The following is a 17,621-nucleotide window of genomic DNA, read 5'->3' as shown; positions in this document are numbered from 1 at the left end:
CTCTCGGTGACGACAGAGTGACGGACACGAAGCCACCTCCGGCCAGCGGCGGCGGCGCACGCCGCCGACACGGAACGGAGCGGGGTTCCCCGCCCGGAGCTGCCGGGCACAAGGCGGAGGAGGTGGATGACGTGGTCGGGGCGGCGCTGGTCTTCGGGGCGAGGACGCTGAGCTTCTACAGCATCTGCTCCATCGATGCCGATGACCTTGAGCCCGAGCGGTCAGCTGACCCGCCGGAGGCAGCTGAGGGCCCGACGGCTGACCTGTCCCGCTCAGCGGAGCGCCTTCTCCCCGGCGTGTCGCACGCACTAGAGTCCACAGTCTCCGACAAATCACACGCCGTTGTAGAATCGGTAAATAACAGCCCGTCGAACTCGGGCGAGCCAACTTTGTTCGACTCGAGCACAGCTGAACCGTCGGTCACTGTTGAATTATGTTCTGCACAGCATGCATTCTCACCTCAGCCTGTTGTTTCTCCACAGCTGGTCGACCCCGGGCGTGACCTGCCGCCGGCGTCCGGTGACCGTTGTAGAGGCGAGGGCCTGCGGACGTCCACTCGAGCCTCCGGTGATTCCACACGCCAGCCTTTGCAGACGCCGGACACGGAAAGTGTCGACACGTCGTCGTCGACCCCCGACACAGCAGAGCCACTGACGAAAAGTTTACGTGCAGGAGAGAATAATGTGTGCGAGAACGTGCACGAGAATGTGGGAGTAGGCGAGAGGGCGACGCCGGAGGAGGCAGAGAGTGAGGAAGAGGAGATCGTCACGGGGGAACGTGCGCGCACGGAGGCCCCGCTTGAGAGAGACATGTACTCGGAGGAGCCGGGAGGATGCTCACACGACCGGAGAGCGGCCGTGGAGGAGAGAGGCTCCGGCGGCGAAGAGAAGACGCCAGACGCCTCCCAGGAGAAGCAGGACGACTACACACCGGATCAGGAGACCGAGGTCCCGCCGTCCGAGTCCGCTCACTCCGACGACGGCCTTTGTGAAACCGACTATGCCGTAAAGCGGCACGCGCAGAACCGGCGGCCGCGGAGCCACGCTTTCTCCGTGAATATCGGCAGAGAGCCGTTTGGAGACGACGGCACGGAGGGCGACAACAACGTGTGTCTCGGCAGCACAGCGGAGACGACCCTGACGGAGGTGTCCTCGCTTTCGACGACCTCGGAGGCGTCCTCGCCACCCGTCGAACCCGTCCCCTCCCCCGACTACAGCACCACGCCTCTCTCTGACGTCACGGATGTCAACCCTCGCCGGAGTAGCCCAGACGCGCTGTGGAGACTAGATCTGAATTCGAACGATCCCATGTTTAAAGTGAGTCCCGCGAAACACAACCGGGAATCGAAAGTTTCAGCGACTGGGCCCTATGAGAGTGGCGTCGACTGCGGCGACCGACATCACGGCGTCTGTGATGTTCTCTGTAGTGTTGAAAATGATGAGAACAAGACGGAGCCTGCCGAGAATGACGGAGCCCTGCGTGACATCGCTCCGATTGAACAAACGGGCAGCGACGAGGCCGATCAAATTCAATCCGAAGAGGCGGCGACAGAGCTCATTCAGGATCTCCCGCAAACAAGTGCTGCCGTGACTCTCTCTCCTGGCCCGGGACTCTCCTCTCAGCTCCACACGGAGGTGAGCAAGGAAACGACCAGCGAGAGCAGCTGCCCCTCTTTGTACTGCAAAGACACAATTTGTCACGTTTCCGCGGATTCCAGCCACAGCCCGCCCACAGAGCCTTGCAGCACCGTAGGTGAAGCCGCTCAAATTCAAACCGACGGGTCGGCGGAGGAGCTCGAAATCGGTCTTGATGTCCCACAAACGAACGCCGTTGACTCTCGACTTACTGTGCGCTCCGAAGACCACGAGAGCAGTCGTGATTTTGTGGATTCCACCCACGGCTCGCCTACGGAACCTTGCAGCACCGAAGGCGAGCTATCGAAGCCCCCCTCCTTCTCTTCTTGTCCCACTTCCCTCTTCACATGCAAAGTCACAGAGGGTCAAGATGCGTGTTTGACCCCGGAACGTGGAGTCGAATCTACAGAGATTGGAAATGGTCAAATTCACAGCCCTCTGGTGATTATGACGACCATGGAAAATGTCCCAGAGGAACCACCGAATGCCTGCCAGGAGGTCAAGCTGGGTGCTCAGTTTGACCCCGGTGACTTGTCATCACCTTTGGAGTGTGACGTACAGGAATCTGACCTCCAAGTGGACACGTCATCAAGTCCTCACACATTCGCTGAAGGGCCTCAGTTATCGACCTCCACTCCTAACGCTGGCTCTCCTCAGCCTGACCTCCTTGACCTCAGTCTGCAGTGCCCTACTGATGACTCCCCTCGGCCTGGAGGAGAGGTGTTACGTGGAAACGCCGAGAATAGTACGGAGAAAGCAGTGCACGTGTTATTTGAGGAGACGACCCCCGTACCGCATGCCTCACATAGTTCAGAAACCCCCCACACCTCGGGTGTCGGCGCCGCGCCGAGCCAAAGCGCCGGGCTGCCCGGTGTTGTTGTGACACAAGCCGACGGCAACGCTGACATGGCGACCGCCGGCACCTTCGGCCGCCACGGCGACGAAGGAGGTTATGGATCCCCGACGGCGGCCACGGACAGGAACCGCGCCCTGGCGGCGGCGGAGGTGGACCCCGATCAGATCGACGTGTACGCGTCGACTCCGTCCTACGAGATCCACGCCGAGGCCAGGAGCCGAGCCGAGGAGGGAGAGAGGGAAGGAGGCATGCGGGAGATGGTCTCGGAGCTCCTGGGAGACGAGGCGGACTCGGCTCTCTCCCACCTGTACCCCAACTCCTGGATCAAGCTGGAGGCAGACTGCAGGGCCTGGGCCCAGAGCACGGACCTGGAGGATCTCAGGTAGGCCTGGCACCAGTGTGTGTGTGTGTGTGTGTGTGTGGAAAAAAGTACTTGTTTTTTTTATACTTAAGTAAAGTATCAATACTGCAATATATGTAGCAATACTCTGTTACAAGTGAAAGTTTGCAATTCAAAATGTGCTTGAGTGAAAGTACAAAAGTATTGGCTTAAAGTACCAAAAGTAAAAGTACTTATGCAGAATGTCCTGTTTCTAGTTGTATAATGTTGATCAAATGTATAATGATCTTTTGAAAATGTCAGATCTACAAGATCACATTCACAATGCGTCGCATCTGTTTTCAAATGGCCGAAATGTACATAGGGCTGAAGTGGTTGTTTTTGTAATAATAATTAAAATGTACTAGTAGCTAAAGCGGTCAAATAAATGTAGTGAAGTAAAAGTACATTATTTATTGGAAATACTTAAGTAAAGTACAAATACCTCAAAATTTTACTCAAATGAATGTACTTAGTTACTTTCCACCACTGGCTGTCACCACCATCATGAACTCTTACTTGATTAATTACGTTTGGCTTTTAGGATTTGTAAACAAACATTGCATGGGGCCACATATGACAAATAACTTAAAAATACAAAGAAGTGACTGATACAATAATGAAAATAAAAAATGTAATGTACTATGGCCAAAATAGGCACATATCATTTCATACAAAAAATGTACTGCAAATAGCCGATCTAAAAGCTCACCGCTTATGAAGCCAATCTAGAAGCTCACAGACACTCAGACACTGCTACGTGTTGTGAGCTTGTAGATATGCTATTTCCGCCAATAACCCTAGACGGGAACCCCTAAGCATTATGTTATACTTTAGCTATTTAAAAATAGCAGTGGCACGCTACGAGCTTGTAGGTCTGCTATTTTTGAAAAACTGTGAAAATGCGGCACAAATCTTTGAAGACGATCTTTCAGAAGACTGTTTTTTTTTACGTCCGGCCTAAATGGGTAAACAAAATAAGAAGGTTTGAACAATTATGACGCTTAGGCAAAATGCTTCATCTGCCATAACTGTGCCTCTGTACCAGCCCTGACCTGGGGCAGGGGGACGGCGAGGCGGGGCGCGGCACCGTGGAGCAGATCCCCCCGGCCGTGTCGGAGCTCCAGCCCTCCATGGCTCTCCTCGGAGCGTACCCTTTCAGCACCGTCATGCCTCAGGGGCCCTGCGTCTGGGACTGGCACATGGAATACCCACAGGCCGTAAGTAACTGTGTGTGTGTGTGTGTGTGTGTGTGTGTGTGTGTGTGTGGCCATTTGTATTCATGTTTGAGGGACAGCTCAGATAACATACTGTAGTAAATGTTCTGTCTTTCAGCCAGACACCCCGTCACGTTTTTTTTTGTTGCTCCCAATCCGATTCCGATCATTTGATTTTGAGTATCTGCCGATTTTTCCCGATCCGATATTTATGTTTTTATGGAACCCTTATGCCATATCACAATAGTACAATATCCAAAATCACAGACAATATCCAGTCTAATATCATGATATGATACTAGGGATGTCCCGAATCTCCAATCGGGAAAATCACGTGATCGGATCGGGACAGCCCTAATGAAAAGGTCTTCTGAAATATGACACTGTTTAGCTTATGTTTAGTACAGTGACAGTTTTGAGTTAAGAGAATTTGATTTAGTTCAGCTTTATTTCACTGTTAAAAGGAACACTGTGACCACTAAAAGCAGTTTGATTGGGCCCCATTCACTAAGCTGTTTACACCCATATTTTGGATGTAAAGGAATTATCCAAACTTCCCATGTTAGTAGTCTAGATTAAGGCATTCTAATGACTTACTTTTGTCCCACGTAAGTCTGCATCCGAGCAGACTTGAGCAAGACAAAAAAACCCAAACAGATTACTGATTCAGACTACTAACTTAGAAAGTTTGGGTCTGCTCTTTTCTTCCTCTAGTCTACACCAAACCTCTCTTTGCTGAAAATAGCCCATCTACAAGCTCACAACACCTTGAACCACGAGGCGCTGTGGGCTTGTAGGTCTGCTATTTTCGGCTAATGTTCCCTTCATAAAAGTGAAGGTAGGGTCCAATGATGCTCGGTGGTTAATTTAAGAAAAGTTCCTATCACACAAAGACCCCCCCCCCTCCCTGTAGTAACTCTGAGGACCTCTTATCCAATGCGTCCCAGACCATAGATATATATATATATAAGAAAGCTAGATGGCTCACCCACGCTCTGGCCAATGGGGAGCGACGTTGCTACGTGGCGGCCATCTTACTGAGGGGCAGCTTAACATTGTGTCTATGGGGCATGTACTTTTAAATAACCATAACATTGTGTCTATGGGGCATGTACTTTTAAATAACCATAACATTGTGTCTATGGGGCATGTACTTTTAAATAACCATAACATTGTGTCTATGGGGCATGTACTTTTAAATAACCATAACATTGTGTCTATGGGGCATGTACTTTTAAAATAACCACAACTTTTTTTCAACCGGTTTGATTCGTTTAAAATTAAGCAGATAAGCGTCCTGAATCACAGCCACGTTGGCAACGTTTGTAATGTACCAACCCGTTTGTAAATCCGTCAAGATTTGAGCGAGTTATGACTGTTTTTGTTTGAGAACAAACGATAGAGATAGAACATACTGTACTGTAGCCGCAAAGTAATATGGCCGCCGGGTGAACGGCGTCAGAAACTCCGCCTTAAGCCATCTAGACTTTATATATATCTATGTCCCGGACCCCCTGTTGAAGACCATTGCTCTACTATATATATGTTTGTTGTCATTTCAGGAGGAACCGTCCGCTGCCCCTGGCCTTAATCCCAATGCTGAGGTATGGCCCAACCACACCTTAAACTTGGATATCCCCCCTGACAGCCCACAATCTTGGCCGGACATGGACGGCATTCTGACCAGTCAAGAGGGTAAGGTGTTGGAAAACGTAATCTTTCTACTCATTTCTACATTTCTTTTAGATTTAAAGGGCAGTAAACGTTGAATAGTTTCTGCACCAAACCTTTAGATTACTCGGCATCATTCTTGAAAGGTGACACAATGATGTTGTGTCCTGTGTCACCACACACAAAGTCCTCCATGAACCAATACTGTAGAAAGAACATTGAGTGTCTCTCTTTTCCTGCTTTTTATGGGGACGATGCATTCTGCTTAACAAGCTAATTAGCTGCCAGTTCTGAGAAGAAGGATGCTTTGGGGGGCAATTTGCACATTCCTGGGTGTGACCACTCGTCCTGCTCTGTGTCTGGTTCTGTAGGTTATGAAGCTAAATATGTGCTGGAGAACATGGGCCTGGTGGTGCCAGATGATCCCACCGCTGTGGAATATCAACCCCCTGTGGTTAACGGCCAGCCCCCCGACACGCCTCTCACAGGTAGTGTAAATATGTAGAGATGCATATCGTTAGGTCACGGGTAGGGCTGTCCCGATCCGGGTCCGATCACGTCATCTTCGAATGATCTGAATCGGATCGGGAGCAAAACAATGTGATCGGGACATCCCTAGTATCAATATTATATCCATATCGTGATATTTGACTGGATATTGTCTGTGATTTTGGATATTGTACTATTGTGATATGGCAAAGTGTTCTATAGAGATATTATAAATATCGGGTCAGATACTCAAAATCAAATGATCGGATCGGGAAAAATATATTAAAAAAATATTCAAATGAGAACGTTGACGGCCGAAGTGGTTGAGTATCGCCAATATAACCTAAAGTGTTTTTTTCCCTGTTCTTTAGCGTTAGTGCCAGCATTGCAGTGGAACTATTATTGCATAAGCTTAACCCATTAAAACACATCTGTGTCATTTTTAGGGGTCCTTGACATGAAAAGGTTTGAGAACCACTCCTATAAAAAGAAGGATTTAGACATTTTGTAGAATCGGCCTCGGGTCTTAATGCTCTATATTGGTTTTCCTCTTGACTTCAGATGCGATGCAAGAGCAGCTGAAGAGCATGTTGGAGTCCTGCCTGACTCGGTAGGTAGTCCAGATGTCAGCATCTCCTTCATCTATGTATCCTAATTCAAGGAATGTATTCATGTGCATTGTTGCAGATAATGATAAACACTGGACATATGAAAATCTTTGCATTTATCTTTATCTTTTGCATTTTAGAATGTAATACTTTCTCTCACACACACACTAAAAGCTACTTTTGTTCAAAAGCACTCCTTTTAACTCTTATCTTTAGAGTTATCCATGATCTGTGATCACACTTTGAAACTTTACATTCTTGAACACCTTATATTTTTTTCTCTGAAAGTTTGTCATAAAATGTACGTTTCTCTCCAGATTACAGATGTCGGAGGAACTGAAATTGTAATCAGAACTCTCATTACTCTTGTTTTGTTAACTGGTGATTGCATAAAATTCTCAGTCGCCACGACTGATTTGAGTCATTTGAATCATGTCATTGACCGAAAACAGGCCATCTACCAGCTTGTTATTAGTTATTTTAAGATTAGAATAGAATAGATTAAATCTTCCAGAAAACACTGACATTCTTGGATATTCCATAAAAGCAAAGGTTAATGCCTCAATCTGCAAAAAACTTCATTATTTTACATCTTGTGTACAGCTTGTTTACAGCTTGTTATGGAACACAGCGTGTGTGTGTGTGTGTGTGTGTGTGTGTGTGGGTGGGCGGGCGGGCGGGCTCCTTTCACAATGTTTCCACAGATCGCAGATTAGGACTTGGCCTCCGCCCCTAACCAAACTTTTCATGTCATTAGATTTAATTTGCCTTTAATCCGTGTCCATTGTTTATTGTGTGACTCTGTCCCACAGGGAGACCCTGGCCAACGACCTTTACCTGGTGTCCCAGATGGACGGTGACCGATACCTTCCCATCACCACCTTGGCCAACCTCGACCACATCAAGAAGGTCACCACGGATCAGGATCTCATCTCCGACATTCTCAAATGTGAGCGATTTCTGACAGGCAGTAGCAGCACAATACTGCCTGTGTCATTTATATTTTGTCATTCAATGGTGGCGCACCGAAACACCGTAGCAGATGTGCAAACCCAAAACGTGTTCATAGACTACTTTTGCTTATTTTACGATTAGAGCATTCCAAGTGGTCAAACTACCATTATGTGTAGCATCTTCCATAAAACCCTATGGTCTCACATATTTCATATAAAAGCAAATGTTAAAGCCTCGGTCTGTGATTTCTTCACCTGATTATTGGCAGCATGTAACGGCAGGAACAATATGACTTAAACATAATAATTGCCATAATGGCGCTAGTAGTGTGGGTGCACACCGTTTCAGTCGTGGGATTTCATTTTGCTTTAATCCATGTCACGACGACATACCTGATACATCACATTGACCCTCTCCCGTGTTCTCATTGGCCCGCAGCCCTGCCACAGGTCCAGGTGTCTCCGTGTGGACAGAAGATACGGCCCAATCAGAGCCGCTGCATCGTTATCCTCCGTGAGATCCCAGAATGCACCCCTCCTGAGGCAAGGACACAACAAAAACATGTCTGTCTGTCTGTCCCCAGATGATTCGATGATGTGCAACATTGTTTTCTCACTCGACAGTAAAGAAACCACTAGGTTATCTGCACGTTTCTAAATGTGACAATTTAAGGACCATTAAGACCTTTTTTAACTCTTCTAAAATGAAATGATTGCATCAAAACAAATCACAAACTACTGGCAAGTAAGCTAAGAGAGAACTAAGAGAGAGGCAAATTCTGTGAATATAGTAGAGCTACCACTCGCAATGTGACCGCGAGGCACTGCGAGCTTGTAGTATTTTCACCATATCTATCTGTGGAACCAAGTCAAACTAAATGTAATGTAATGTAATTTTTTTTTCCAAATATGATTATTTTGGGCTTGTCGCGTCATGAAAGGTTTGGGAACCCTTGATGTATTGCATGCTGTTGTAAAAGCTTCACTCCAGAATGAGATGTGGAAATAAGCGAACGTGGCTCCTTTCTCCAGGAGGTGAAGGCGTTGTTTGAAGGGGAGAACCAGCCTAAGTTCCTGTCCTGTGAGTGTGTGAGGAACGACAACTGGTTCGTCACCTTTCAGTCTGAGGCAGACGCACAGCAGGTAATGTACGGTGGTGGAAAAAGTACTCAATTGTTTTTACTTGAGTAAAAGCATCAATACTGCACTCCGGTACATGTAGAAGTCCTGAATTCAAAATGTACTTGGGTTAAATGTACAAAAGTATTGGTATCAAAATGTACTTGAAGTACCAAAAGTAGAAAGTCATCATCATCGTTTTTCGCCCGCAGTCGAGATCATGTATTTCACAATGCCACGCCAGACTTCCCGGTCCTTCTATTCATTGCCATCCCCAGTTCCTGCTTACTGATGCATGTGTCCCTAGCGATGACATCAGGGGACGACAGTTTTCTACCTCTGGTCTGCTTTGAGGCAGGATTCCAGAGAAGATATAACCTGATCAGTTCTATATCTAAATCAGCTCTATAGCAGTGGCCAGCAAACTGTGTTCTTCTGGATCGGACTAGTGAAGAAACACAGGGAAGTTTGCCGTATATTAGAGAAGTCTAATATTGTCTCTTGGCTCTTCCAAGAGAGATTTTGCGCTCATTTGAAGGCGGGTGTAAGTGCCATCCAGCCGTTTCTCTAATTTCTTTGAAAGTGTCCATGTCTCGGAGCCATAGAGTAGAATCGGCTTGACGGTCGTCCTACATATTTTTTACTTTGAACCTTTTACTAAGCTGGGATGACCAGATTTTATGCATGAGACGAAAACAACTGTTGTAATGCATGCCCACCTTTGCTGTTTTTGTGCGACGATCTTTAGGCCTACAAATACCTGCGGGAGGAGGTTCGGCTGTTCCAGGGCAAGCCCATCCTGGCGAGAATCAAGTGCAAGACCATGACGGTCACCTCGGCCTACGCCCCCAAGAGCAGCTACAGAGCCCAGCCGCCGCTGGACTCCTCCTCCTCCTCCCCCGGCCCGCAGCAGGCGTTCAGCCCTTTCTTTGCTCCGCCCTCGTATCCGCAACACGGCTCCGCCCAACTGCCAGCGGCACACCTCTACGATCTGACCAATCAGGCGTGGTCGACGGCCATGACGGGGTACCCGGATCCTGCTTTGGTCAGTTGCTCCACATAAACGAGGCTGCTCCTGTGCAGTCGTAGCCTCACAGCCAGCTATTCATCTGCCTTTGCCATGCATATTGCCCCAGGCAGATTAAGTCTGGCCCCTCCCAGTTGTGGGAGGACTTCACGGCCCAAATCATCATCATCATCATCACCTTTATTTATTCTCGGAAATACAGTTGAGGGCAAGCCCTTCAATGTAGCCGAGGTTACAATTCACAAATACAGTCAAAACAATACATCAACACAACATTATAAATCAGGATACAATTACAAAGGAACTTAAATGCAGAACAACCAGTAAAATAAATATAAATGTCGAGTGAAAAATGTTCTGGAGCATTCCTTTGAACTGAAGGATGGCAGGGAGCTCAGTTTGAAGGAATTTTGAAGTTCATTCCACGAAGTTGGGCCATTGACAGAAAAAGCTGTCTTGCCCAACTCTGTCTGAGCCTGAGGAACCTTGAGCCTTACAAAATCACTATGCTATTATATGCTATAAAATTGCTGTTCAATTCCAACATGGAACAGATAATAGTCATGGTGAAATGGTGACGGCCAACCAGATTCGTCTGGAACCCGGCTATAACCAACCAGGGAATGAAAGAATTGTACAGCCGCACACTCATAGCTGCCAATGCATATGATTTAATGAGGACACGTTTCGGACTGACAATACTGCCTTCTTCAGGGTAAACCTTCCCTGAAGAAGGCAGTATTATCCGTCTGAAACCTTGGTTTCTCTGTGTCCTCGTTAAACCTTGCATTGGCAGCTGTGAGTGTGCGGCTATACAATTCCCGTTGGCTGTCACCTCAAGGACCAAGAAACTATAGCCTAAGCGGCCAGCTAGCCTGTTTTATATGCAGCGTATATTCTGGTGGCTTGCCTAGCTCCGTTTATATTCAATTCAATTCAAATGAGCTTTATTGGCATGAAAAACATATATATTTTTGTCAAAACATGATAAAAACCAATTTAAGAAAAAAGGTGGAAAGTATGTACAGTTGGCATCATGGTAAAAAAGAGCAAGGTCACAGGCCTGCAGTAGGCTATGCACTGGACTAATGTGCATGACATTATTTCAATAAACTAGAAATACGAGGTAATGTTAGAGGGAGCATCAGTATCAAACTAAATCAACTTACGACGTCCGACAGGAGTTTTCATGTAATGCTTCATGTAAGACTACGGTTATTAGTATTATTGCCATCAACTGGGTTGGTCAGTCGTGTAATTTCATGATGTTAAGGCAAGCTGTGTATGTGTTCAACAACACAGCCATGCAAAATAACACGGCTATGGCGTGACGAAAGCTTGCCATCCTTAGCAACGGTTGCTAAACTTTTTGGATTGGCATTGGACAATCGCTATTGGGGTGGGGTTTAGTGAAGGGCTAATTCATTTTATTCTCTCTATTGAATTCCTCCTCCACCAGGGGCCCCCTGGTGGCTGGGACCCTGGACTGCAGCCCATGTAACCCATTGGGTTATCACAACCTTGCCCATGTTATGTTTCTGAGCGGTGCTAACCGCTCCAAGCTATTCCGCCTAAACTTTTTAGGCCAAGTCAATGGCAAAATAAATGACTGTGACGTCATGTATTGTAGTTGATTGATAGTGGGTGCATGCAGCAGGTCAACTCATCAACGGCACACGAGTGTGACTTTTTTTTACTTTGCTGCTTGCATGCATTGACCATTTTCTCATCGGCAGATGGCGCCGTTTCTGAAGGACTTTACGAACGGCGTCCAAAAGGGGCCCAAATTCAAACAGCACCAAGCACCAAATACCCCAAGAATCCGGTACGTACCTCATCCTGTACTCTGTCTTTCACTAGTTACCATTTCGTTATGACCAACTCATCGTTATGTTTAACGAGGCTCATCTCGTCCCTGCAGAGGTGCCAAAAAGCGACCCCCGGCCACCACGGAGCAGGCGTTGCTCCCGCTCAGCGAGCCCTCCCACCCCTCCTCCCCCTCCTCCGAGGGCGGCCCGGCGACCCGTGCCCTCGGGACCCCTCCCCGGCTGGACAGGTCGTGGGCGCGAGGCAACATGCGGCGCGAGGGCAGGGGCGGCGGGAGAGCCGAGTACAACAATCCCAACAACAGGACGGAGGCCTTCCCCAGCACGGAGAGAGGAAGGTAAAAACAATTACCCTAGTCATGTGGGAGAGCATCATTTTAGATTTTATACGTTGGCTATTCAAAAGTAGCAGATGTACAAGTACAAGCATCAGTTCGTGCCACTCTGCGAGCTTGTACAGCTTGCCTTTTATATATAATATATCTATTTAAAGAAGTATTTGAAGAATGTTGAATCATTTTGCGGAAATCTTCTCTTCTGGGGACCCCTGGCACAAAACTATGAAAATATATATACATTTTGGGGGTCCTCTTTGGCACGCAACAGTGTTTGACAACTACTGATGGAAAAGTCATTTGCCGAATCGACCTCGGATCTTAAAGTACCCCTTTTGAGGTCTGGAAAAGTAATTATAAACATTTCACCACCTGTTTTTTTTCGTCCTTTCTGAAGGAGAGGCAACTTCGGCCAGAGGAGGAGAGACGACAGGAGGTCGGAGGACAAGGCAAGTGTACGTGACACGATCACAATGGAATAGATCATTTTTTTTAAATCGTAAATTAACGCCCTACTCGATTGTACCACAGCGTCAAGCAACAGTATCAAAGTAGCAAAAAGCTCGATTGTGGATCTGCTACTTTTGCTATTTTTAAATTTGAATCCTGAAAAGTAATTGTTGTGGCCAGGTTTCCACCCGACTGAGGCGATATTTATATACAGTATATAGAGAGTGATCGACGTTTGCGCTACTCTATGCCAAATAGAGAATAAAAAAACACTCGTATCGTATCGCAGAGATTTAAATTTATCGTAAAATTGACCTGTCCTACACTAGGATGAATTAGCTTTTATTAAGCTGCAAATTCAGTCCCACTTACTATACTTGATAAAGCGAACCTGCGCATTTGGTAAGCATTTTGCTTCACTCCAAATCTATTCGCCAAAAATAGCCGAGCTTGTAGATCGGCTATTTTTGGCGATTGTTCCCCCAGAAAGTATTTTGATTTTCACAATATCGTCAATTATTTTTGCCACAGTAAAGGTCCTTTCAAGCGGACAGCGATTAACACACCTAGTATTTCATTTTCAATGAGACTCACGTCTTTTTATCTCTACACACGGAGAAGTCGAGGGGCGACAATGCAAGTGTATTTACGCTGTGAAAGTGTCGCACACGTGCTTGTTTCGTGCACACGCCCGCGACTGACTAGACTTGGATTCTGTTGAGCTTTTATTTTTTACGTTTGCGTTGTCGCGCCCACTAAAAACAGTTTACATTATTCCCATCCCTACAGAAGATGTCCCAGTCGCCCCCTCGACCGACCACCCCGACCATTGAACTGGGGCTCAGCAGCTTCCCTCCACTCGCATCCAGAGCTCTACCACTAGCACATGGCAACAACAAGGAGAACCAGGTACTGGGATCCTTCCCTCTCCTCTCCTCCACTCACATACACATACAGTACCACTTATCCCAGTGGTTTACAAACCTTTTCATGTCAAGGACCCCCCCCCCAAAAAATAAGTTATAGTTACATTGCCCAATCTTGCACGCAGCCTTACCCCTTATCCCTAAACCTATTAGCCATATTTTACTGTTTTGAAAAGCATTTTGAAACCGTTCAACTTGCTGATGTCGTGAGCTTGTAGATCGGCTATTTGAGCTATAACTAATGAACAATGCCACCCATCTTATACCGGAACCTTTTCCAGTGACCAGGGCCTTGTAAAACATTTAAATGACCTCAAATTCAATGTCAATTCAGCAAGCCGTTTCCAGGCTGTTCCACTGGGTAGCTCCAGCCTTGACTTAACGGCACACACGCTCACACAGCATGAGCAGCATTAGAAGTGTTAATCTTCCTTTCCAGGGTTCGGTCACACACAGCGCTGCCGGCAGAGCGGCGGCTGACACCTGGCGAGGCTTTGAGCCGGTCACAGCGCCACAGGCGAAGACCCCTCCCGTCCCCACAGAGGCACCGCCGCCACAGTGAGTATCAGAGGAACGCAAACAGCTTTCATGGGGGTTTCTTTCTGCCAATGTGGTTCTCAAACCCCCAGACGAGAAGATTTTGTTTTTGGACAGCTGCAAGCTTTTTCTTTTTAAATAGCTATGGTATAAAATAGCTACAGTATTATGTGATGGTTTACACTATGGCTGTCCCGTCTCCACAGGTGTGTTAAAGAGAGAGTGGAGGCGACTGACGGACACGTGCCATCGTCGCATCTGACCAAGCCTGCTCAGCTGGCCGAGGAGAATGGACCAATCACGGTGAGACAGTTAATCAGCCCTAAAGACTGCAGTAGTTCTATTGTGTTGGTGTGTTGTGTTGATCTGCCGTTATGTGAATTTATTGCTTAACTAAAATAGTAATAATAATAGAACTTTATTTGTATAGCACCGTTTGAGATGAAATGCAGCTTTACAGAGCAACAGAGAAAAATAAGAAAAGCAAAGGCATAAAACCTTAAAATAATAGCAGTACAGTGAGATCTTGAATAACCTACGCTCAACTAAAAGCGTGTAGAAGTATCTCTTGAGCTGTGCTTTAGAAATGTCTACAGTGGCTGCCTGTATGAGTTTTGCCATCCTGTTTGGATAGAATTGGTATCTTGACCTGAAAATGCATTTTCTGTTTAATAAAGAGCTGGAGAGAGCATGTTACTGAACAAACGCATAATTAGGAGAATATGTAGTTATTAGAATAGAATATCACTTGCCTTTTAATGTTTACAGAACAATATTTAACAGTTTAATTTAAATTAGAAGAATGCATGAAACTATTGTATAACCCAAATCATTGAGATGACCACTCCAGATTAGTAATCATGATCGCAGAAGCCAGCAGCAATTCTGCTATGCAAGCATGTCTTAGAATCGAGAGCTTGTATTTAGGCTATATTTTTGGTTGTTATTTTAAGATTAGAATCATTTGAAGTGGTCAGACTAGCAATGTGTTCAGAAACATCTTCCATAAAACCGCAATCGTCTCGGATATTTCATATGAACGCAAAGGTTAAAGCCTCATTCTGTGATTTACAAAACCTTTGCGCTGGTGGATCAGGGGTATAGTGGCCGGATGGCAACCACAAGGTTCCCAGTTCGAACCCTGTGGGCTCCCCCAGAGGAGTCGGTGTCGGTCGGTTGGTGCCTTGCATGGTTTCCTCTGGCATCTGTATGTGAATGGGTGAATGTAATGCACAATCTCTGTAAAGCGCCTTGGATATAGGCGATATATAAATGCACCATTTACTGTGTGTGTGTGTGTGTGTGTGTGTGTGTGTGTGTGTGCAAAGCGCAGTTGTGACATTTATATTTTGCTTCCTCCATTTTGCATGTTCTCCGAGTTTTTTTTGTGCACTAAAGCGTTAGTAATGCTGATTGAGATGAAGCCATTAACATGTGTGGGGGACCTAGCAAGGCGTGACACTGACCCCTCAACCTCTTGCTCTGATTGGCCCAGGAGTCCAAGAAGCCAAGCTATGCCGAGATCTGCCAGAAGGCGAGGGCCAATCAGACACTTCTAACCTCTGACCACAACTCCACCCCCACCCACCCTTCGGAGGCCCAGACCGACACAGCCAATCCGGCGCAGGCGTCGGACCCAGCCCTGTTGCCACGGTGATCAAGGAGGGTGGAGAGAGGGAAGGAAGACACACACACACACACACACACACACACACACACACACACACACACACACACACACACACACACACACACGCTTCAATTACTCCCTCATGCACATTATGACTGTCTAGCCCAGGATGGGACCACCACTCTAGTGAGGAGGGGGTATAATGTTTCAAAAGAGGCTGGGCTTTAAGTGGTCTTGGTAAGGAGAGGGGGGGGGGGGGGATTCCGGTGTCCATTTCTCATCCTTGATGGCTTGTATTTGTTAAGATCTAATACAAGTCAAATCACTTCACCCCCTTGAAGACTTCTAAATGGGCATTTGAATGTAAGGGTTGGGGGTTTGCATTGCCTACAGTCTATTGCATTACATTGCATAATTGCATACCGTCTACAGTAGCTATTTGCTATTCGTTTTAGTTTTTTTTGTCAAGTGAGACCATTCTCAGTGCATTTCCTTTCCTGATCCAGCTCATGTGGGTGTGATCCAGACTGCCTGCATTACTGTCAAATCTATATTTTAAATTGTACTGGATGTGATGTGAAACTTTGCCCTCATGGCTGTTGGGACTGAGTTGTGTTTGGGTGGGTGGGTGGGTGGGTGGTGTGAGGGGCCAGCCACTGCAAATATACGCGCCAATTATGCTGCGTTGGAACGGGACGGGATTATTAATGTTAACGATAACCATTTTATGTTCTTTTTTTATTTCCAAGTTTATAGGTTAGAGATGCATTAGGTTATTCAGAGAGACATTCTAATTTGTTCTGATCTTCTGCTGACGGCACTGGTATTTATTTTATTTTCGTCGTGTATGATGTCTCCTGCTGTACAGAATGTCCTCGTCTCAATTCTGAGATGGACCTGGAGCCTTTTATTTTTTATTCTTTTTACACAGTCTGTGTTATTCCTCTTCTCTCTCTCTCTCTGGGCCTGACGTTTTGCCAAGGACATATTTAATGTGTCACAGTGAAAGACCAGGAATAGAATTTACAGAGGAGTTGTTATTCAATTTGTCAGAAAAACTACTAGTTATTTGTAGTCTTGCTTTTTGATAAAATACAAAGTCTAGTGCCTCCTAAGAAGGAACAAAAAAACAAAACAAAAAAACCCACTGTATATTAGCATAAAGTGCTGATGAGCACTAGATTCAAAGTCCCTTAAGTTCAGCATTTTTGTTTTGTTTAATCAATTTAATAGTTTTATGTGACGCTGTTTGCTTTTGAGGAAGAAGATCATGACTAGGGTTGGGATCCGTAACCGGAAGGAACCAGAATAGGTTCTATTACATTTGGAACCGTTTGCTATACAAACGGTTCTCAAATGTTATAATTTCAACGTACGAATGTGTAAGAATGGAACCAAATGGACCCATGAGTGTACGCATGGAAACAAATGGATCCTTATGGGCCCATTTGGTTGGTTCCATTCGTACACTTGTTATTTATGGTGGTCCTTGATTATTATTTTTTGTTTGTTATGGAATCGGACCATTCATCCACGAACCGTTAAAATCCAAAAGAATCCCAACCCTAGGCCATACCTGTGTTGTTTATATAAGCGTGAAAGGGTTTGATTCAGAAGGGAGCAGTCCAGTTGAGGTACGTCTTGAGTGAGTGTCACTAATTGGTCGGCATATATAGATCTGCCCTTCACTACCAGTTCCTTTACTTAGAGACTGAGTGAAAGTAAGACGGACCGACTCTGAGGAAGTGGGAGTTGGACAACTGGGCTGTAACGTTATTGACCGAAGCCTTAAAATGAACGCAAACATCTCAGGGGCATCATTGCTTCTTGTTGTTATTAAAACGTATATACATAAGCACTTGTTCTAGCATACAATTTAGCACTAGACTTATATTTCTGTTTCAGTTCAATGTTCATTGGTTAAAAAAATAAATAATGTTATGTTTTTAAATGTGAAGTTCTTG

At 46.1% G+C, this 17,621-nt stretch overlaps 1 protein-coding gene across 3 annotated transcripts in view; it reads left to right on the top strand.

Moving 5' to 3' along the window:
• Positions 1–16,269, top strand: part of LOC308336198 (uncharacterized protein) — a 16,929-nt gene extending 660 nt beyond the window's left edge. Inside the window, exons 1-17 of one of the 3 annotated variants that reach the window (XM_080793490.1) lie at positions 1–353; positions 483–2,872; positions 3,918–4,089; positions 5,649–5,781; positions 6,129–6,245; positions 6,808–6,856; positions 7,667–7,803; positions 8,247–8,350; positions 8,840–8,950; positions 9,675–9,971; positions 11,690–11,778; positions 11,875–12,117; positions 12,512–12,563; positions 13,354–13,473; positions 13,930–14,048; positions 14,234–14,330; positions 15,523–16,269. The exon at positions 1–353 is cut by the window's left edge and continues 660 nt beyond it. In XM_080793490.1, coding sequence (XP_080649616.1) covers positions 1–353; positions 483–2,872; positions 3,918–4,089; positions 5,649–5,781; positions 6,129–6,245; positions 6,808–6,856; positions 7,667–7,803; positions 8,247–8,350; positions 8,840–8,950; positions 9,675–9,971; positions 11,690–11,778; positions 11,875–12,117; positions 12,512–12,563; positions 13,354–13,473; positions 13,930–14,048; positions 14,234–14,330; positions 15,523–15,684 — 4,745 coding nt within the window. In that variant the 3' untranslated portion in view covers positions 15,685–16,269. Of the gene's footprint in view, positions 354–482; positions 2,873–3,917; positions 4,090–5,648; positions 5,782–6,128; positions 6,246–6,807; positions 6,857–7,666; positions 7,804–8,246; positions 8,351–8,839; positions 8,951–9,674; positions 9,972–11,689; positions 11,779–11,874; positions 12,118–12,511; positions 12,570–13,353; positions 13,474–13,929; positions 14,049–14,233; positions 14,331–15,522 lie in introns of all 3 variants that reach the window. The other 2 variants (XM_080793489.1, XM_080793488.1) reach the window with 2 other exon arrangements.
• Positions 16,270–17,621: the final 1,352 nt, after the last annotated feature.

This window comes from Protomyctophum bolini, assembly GCF_963924005.1.
Source record: "Protomyctophum bolini genome assembly, chromosome: 21".
Taxonomy (NCBI): domain Eukaryota; kingdom Metazoa; phylum Chordata; class Actinopteri; order Myctophiformes; family Myctophidae; genus Protomyctophum; species Protomyctophum bolini.
The sequence above is the reverse complement of the archived record's forward strand: the minus strand, read 5'-3'. Positions and strand labels throughout refer to the sequence as shown.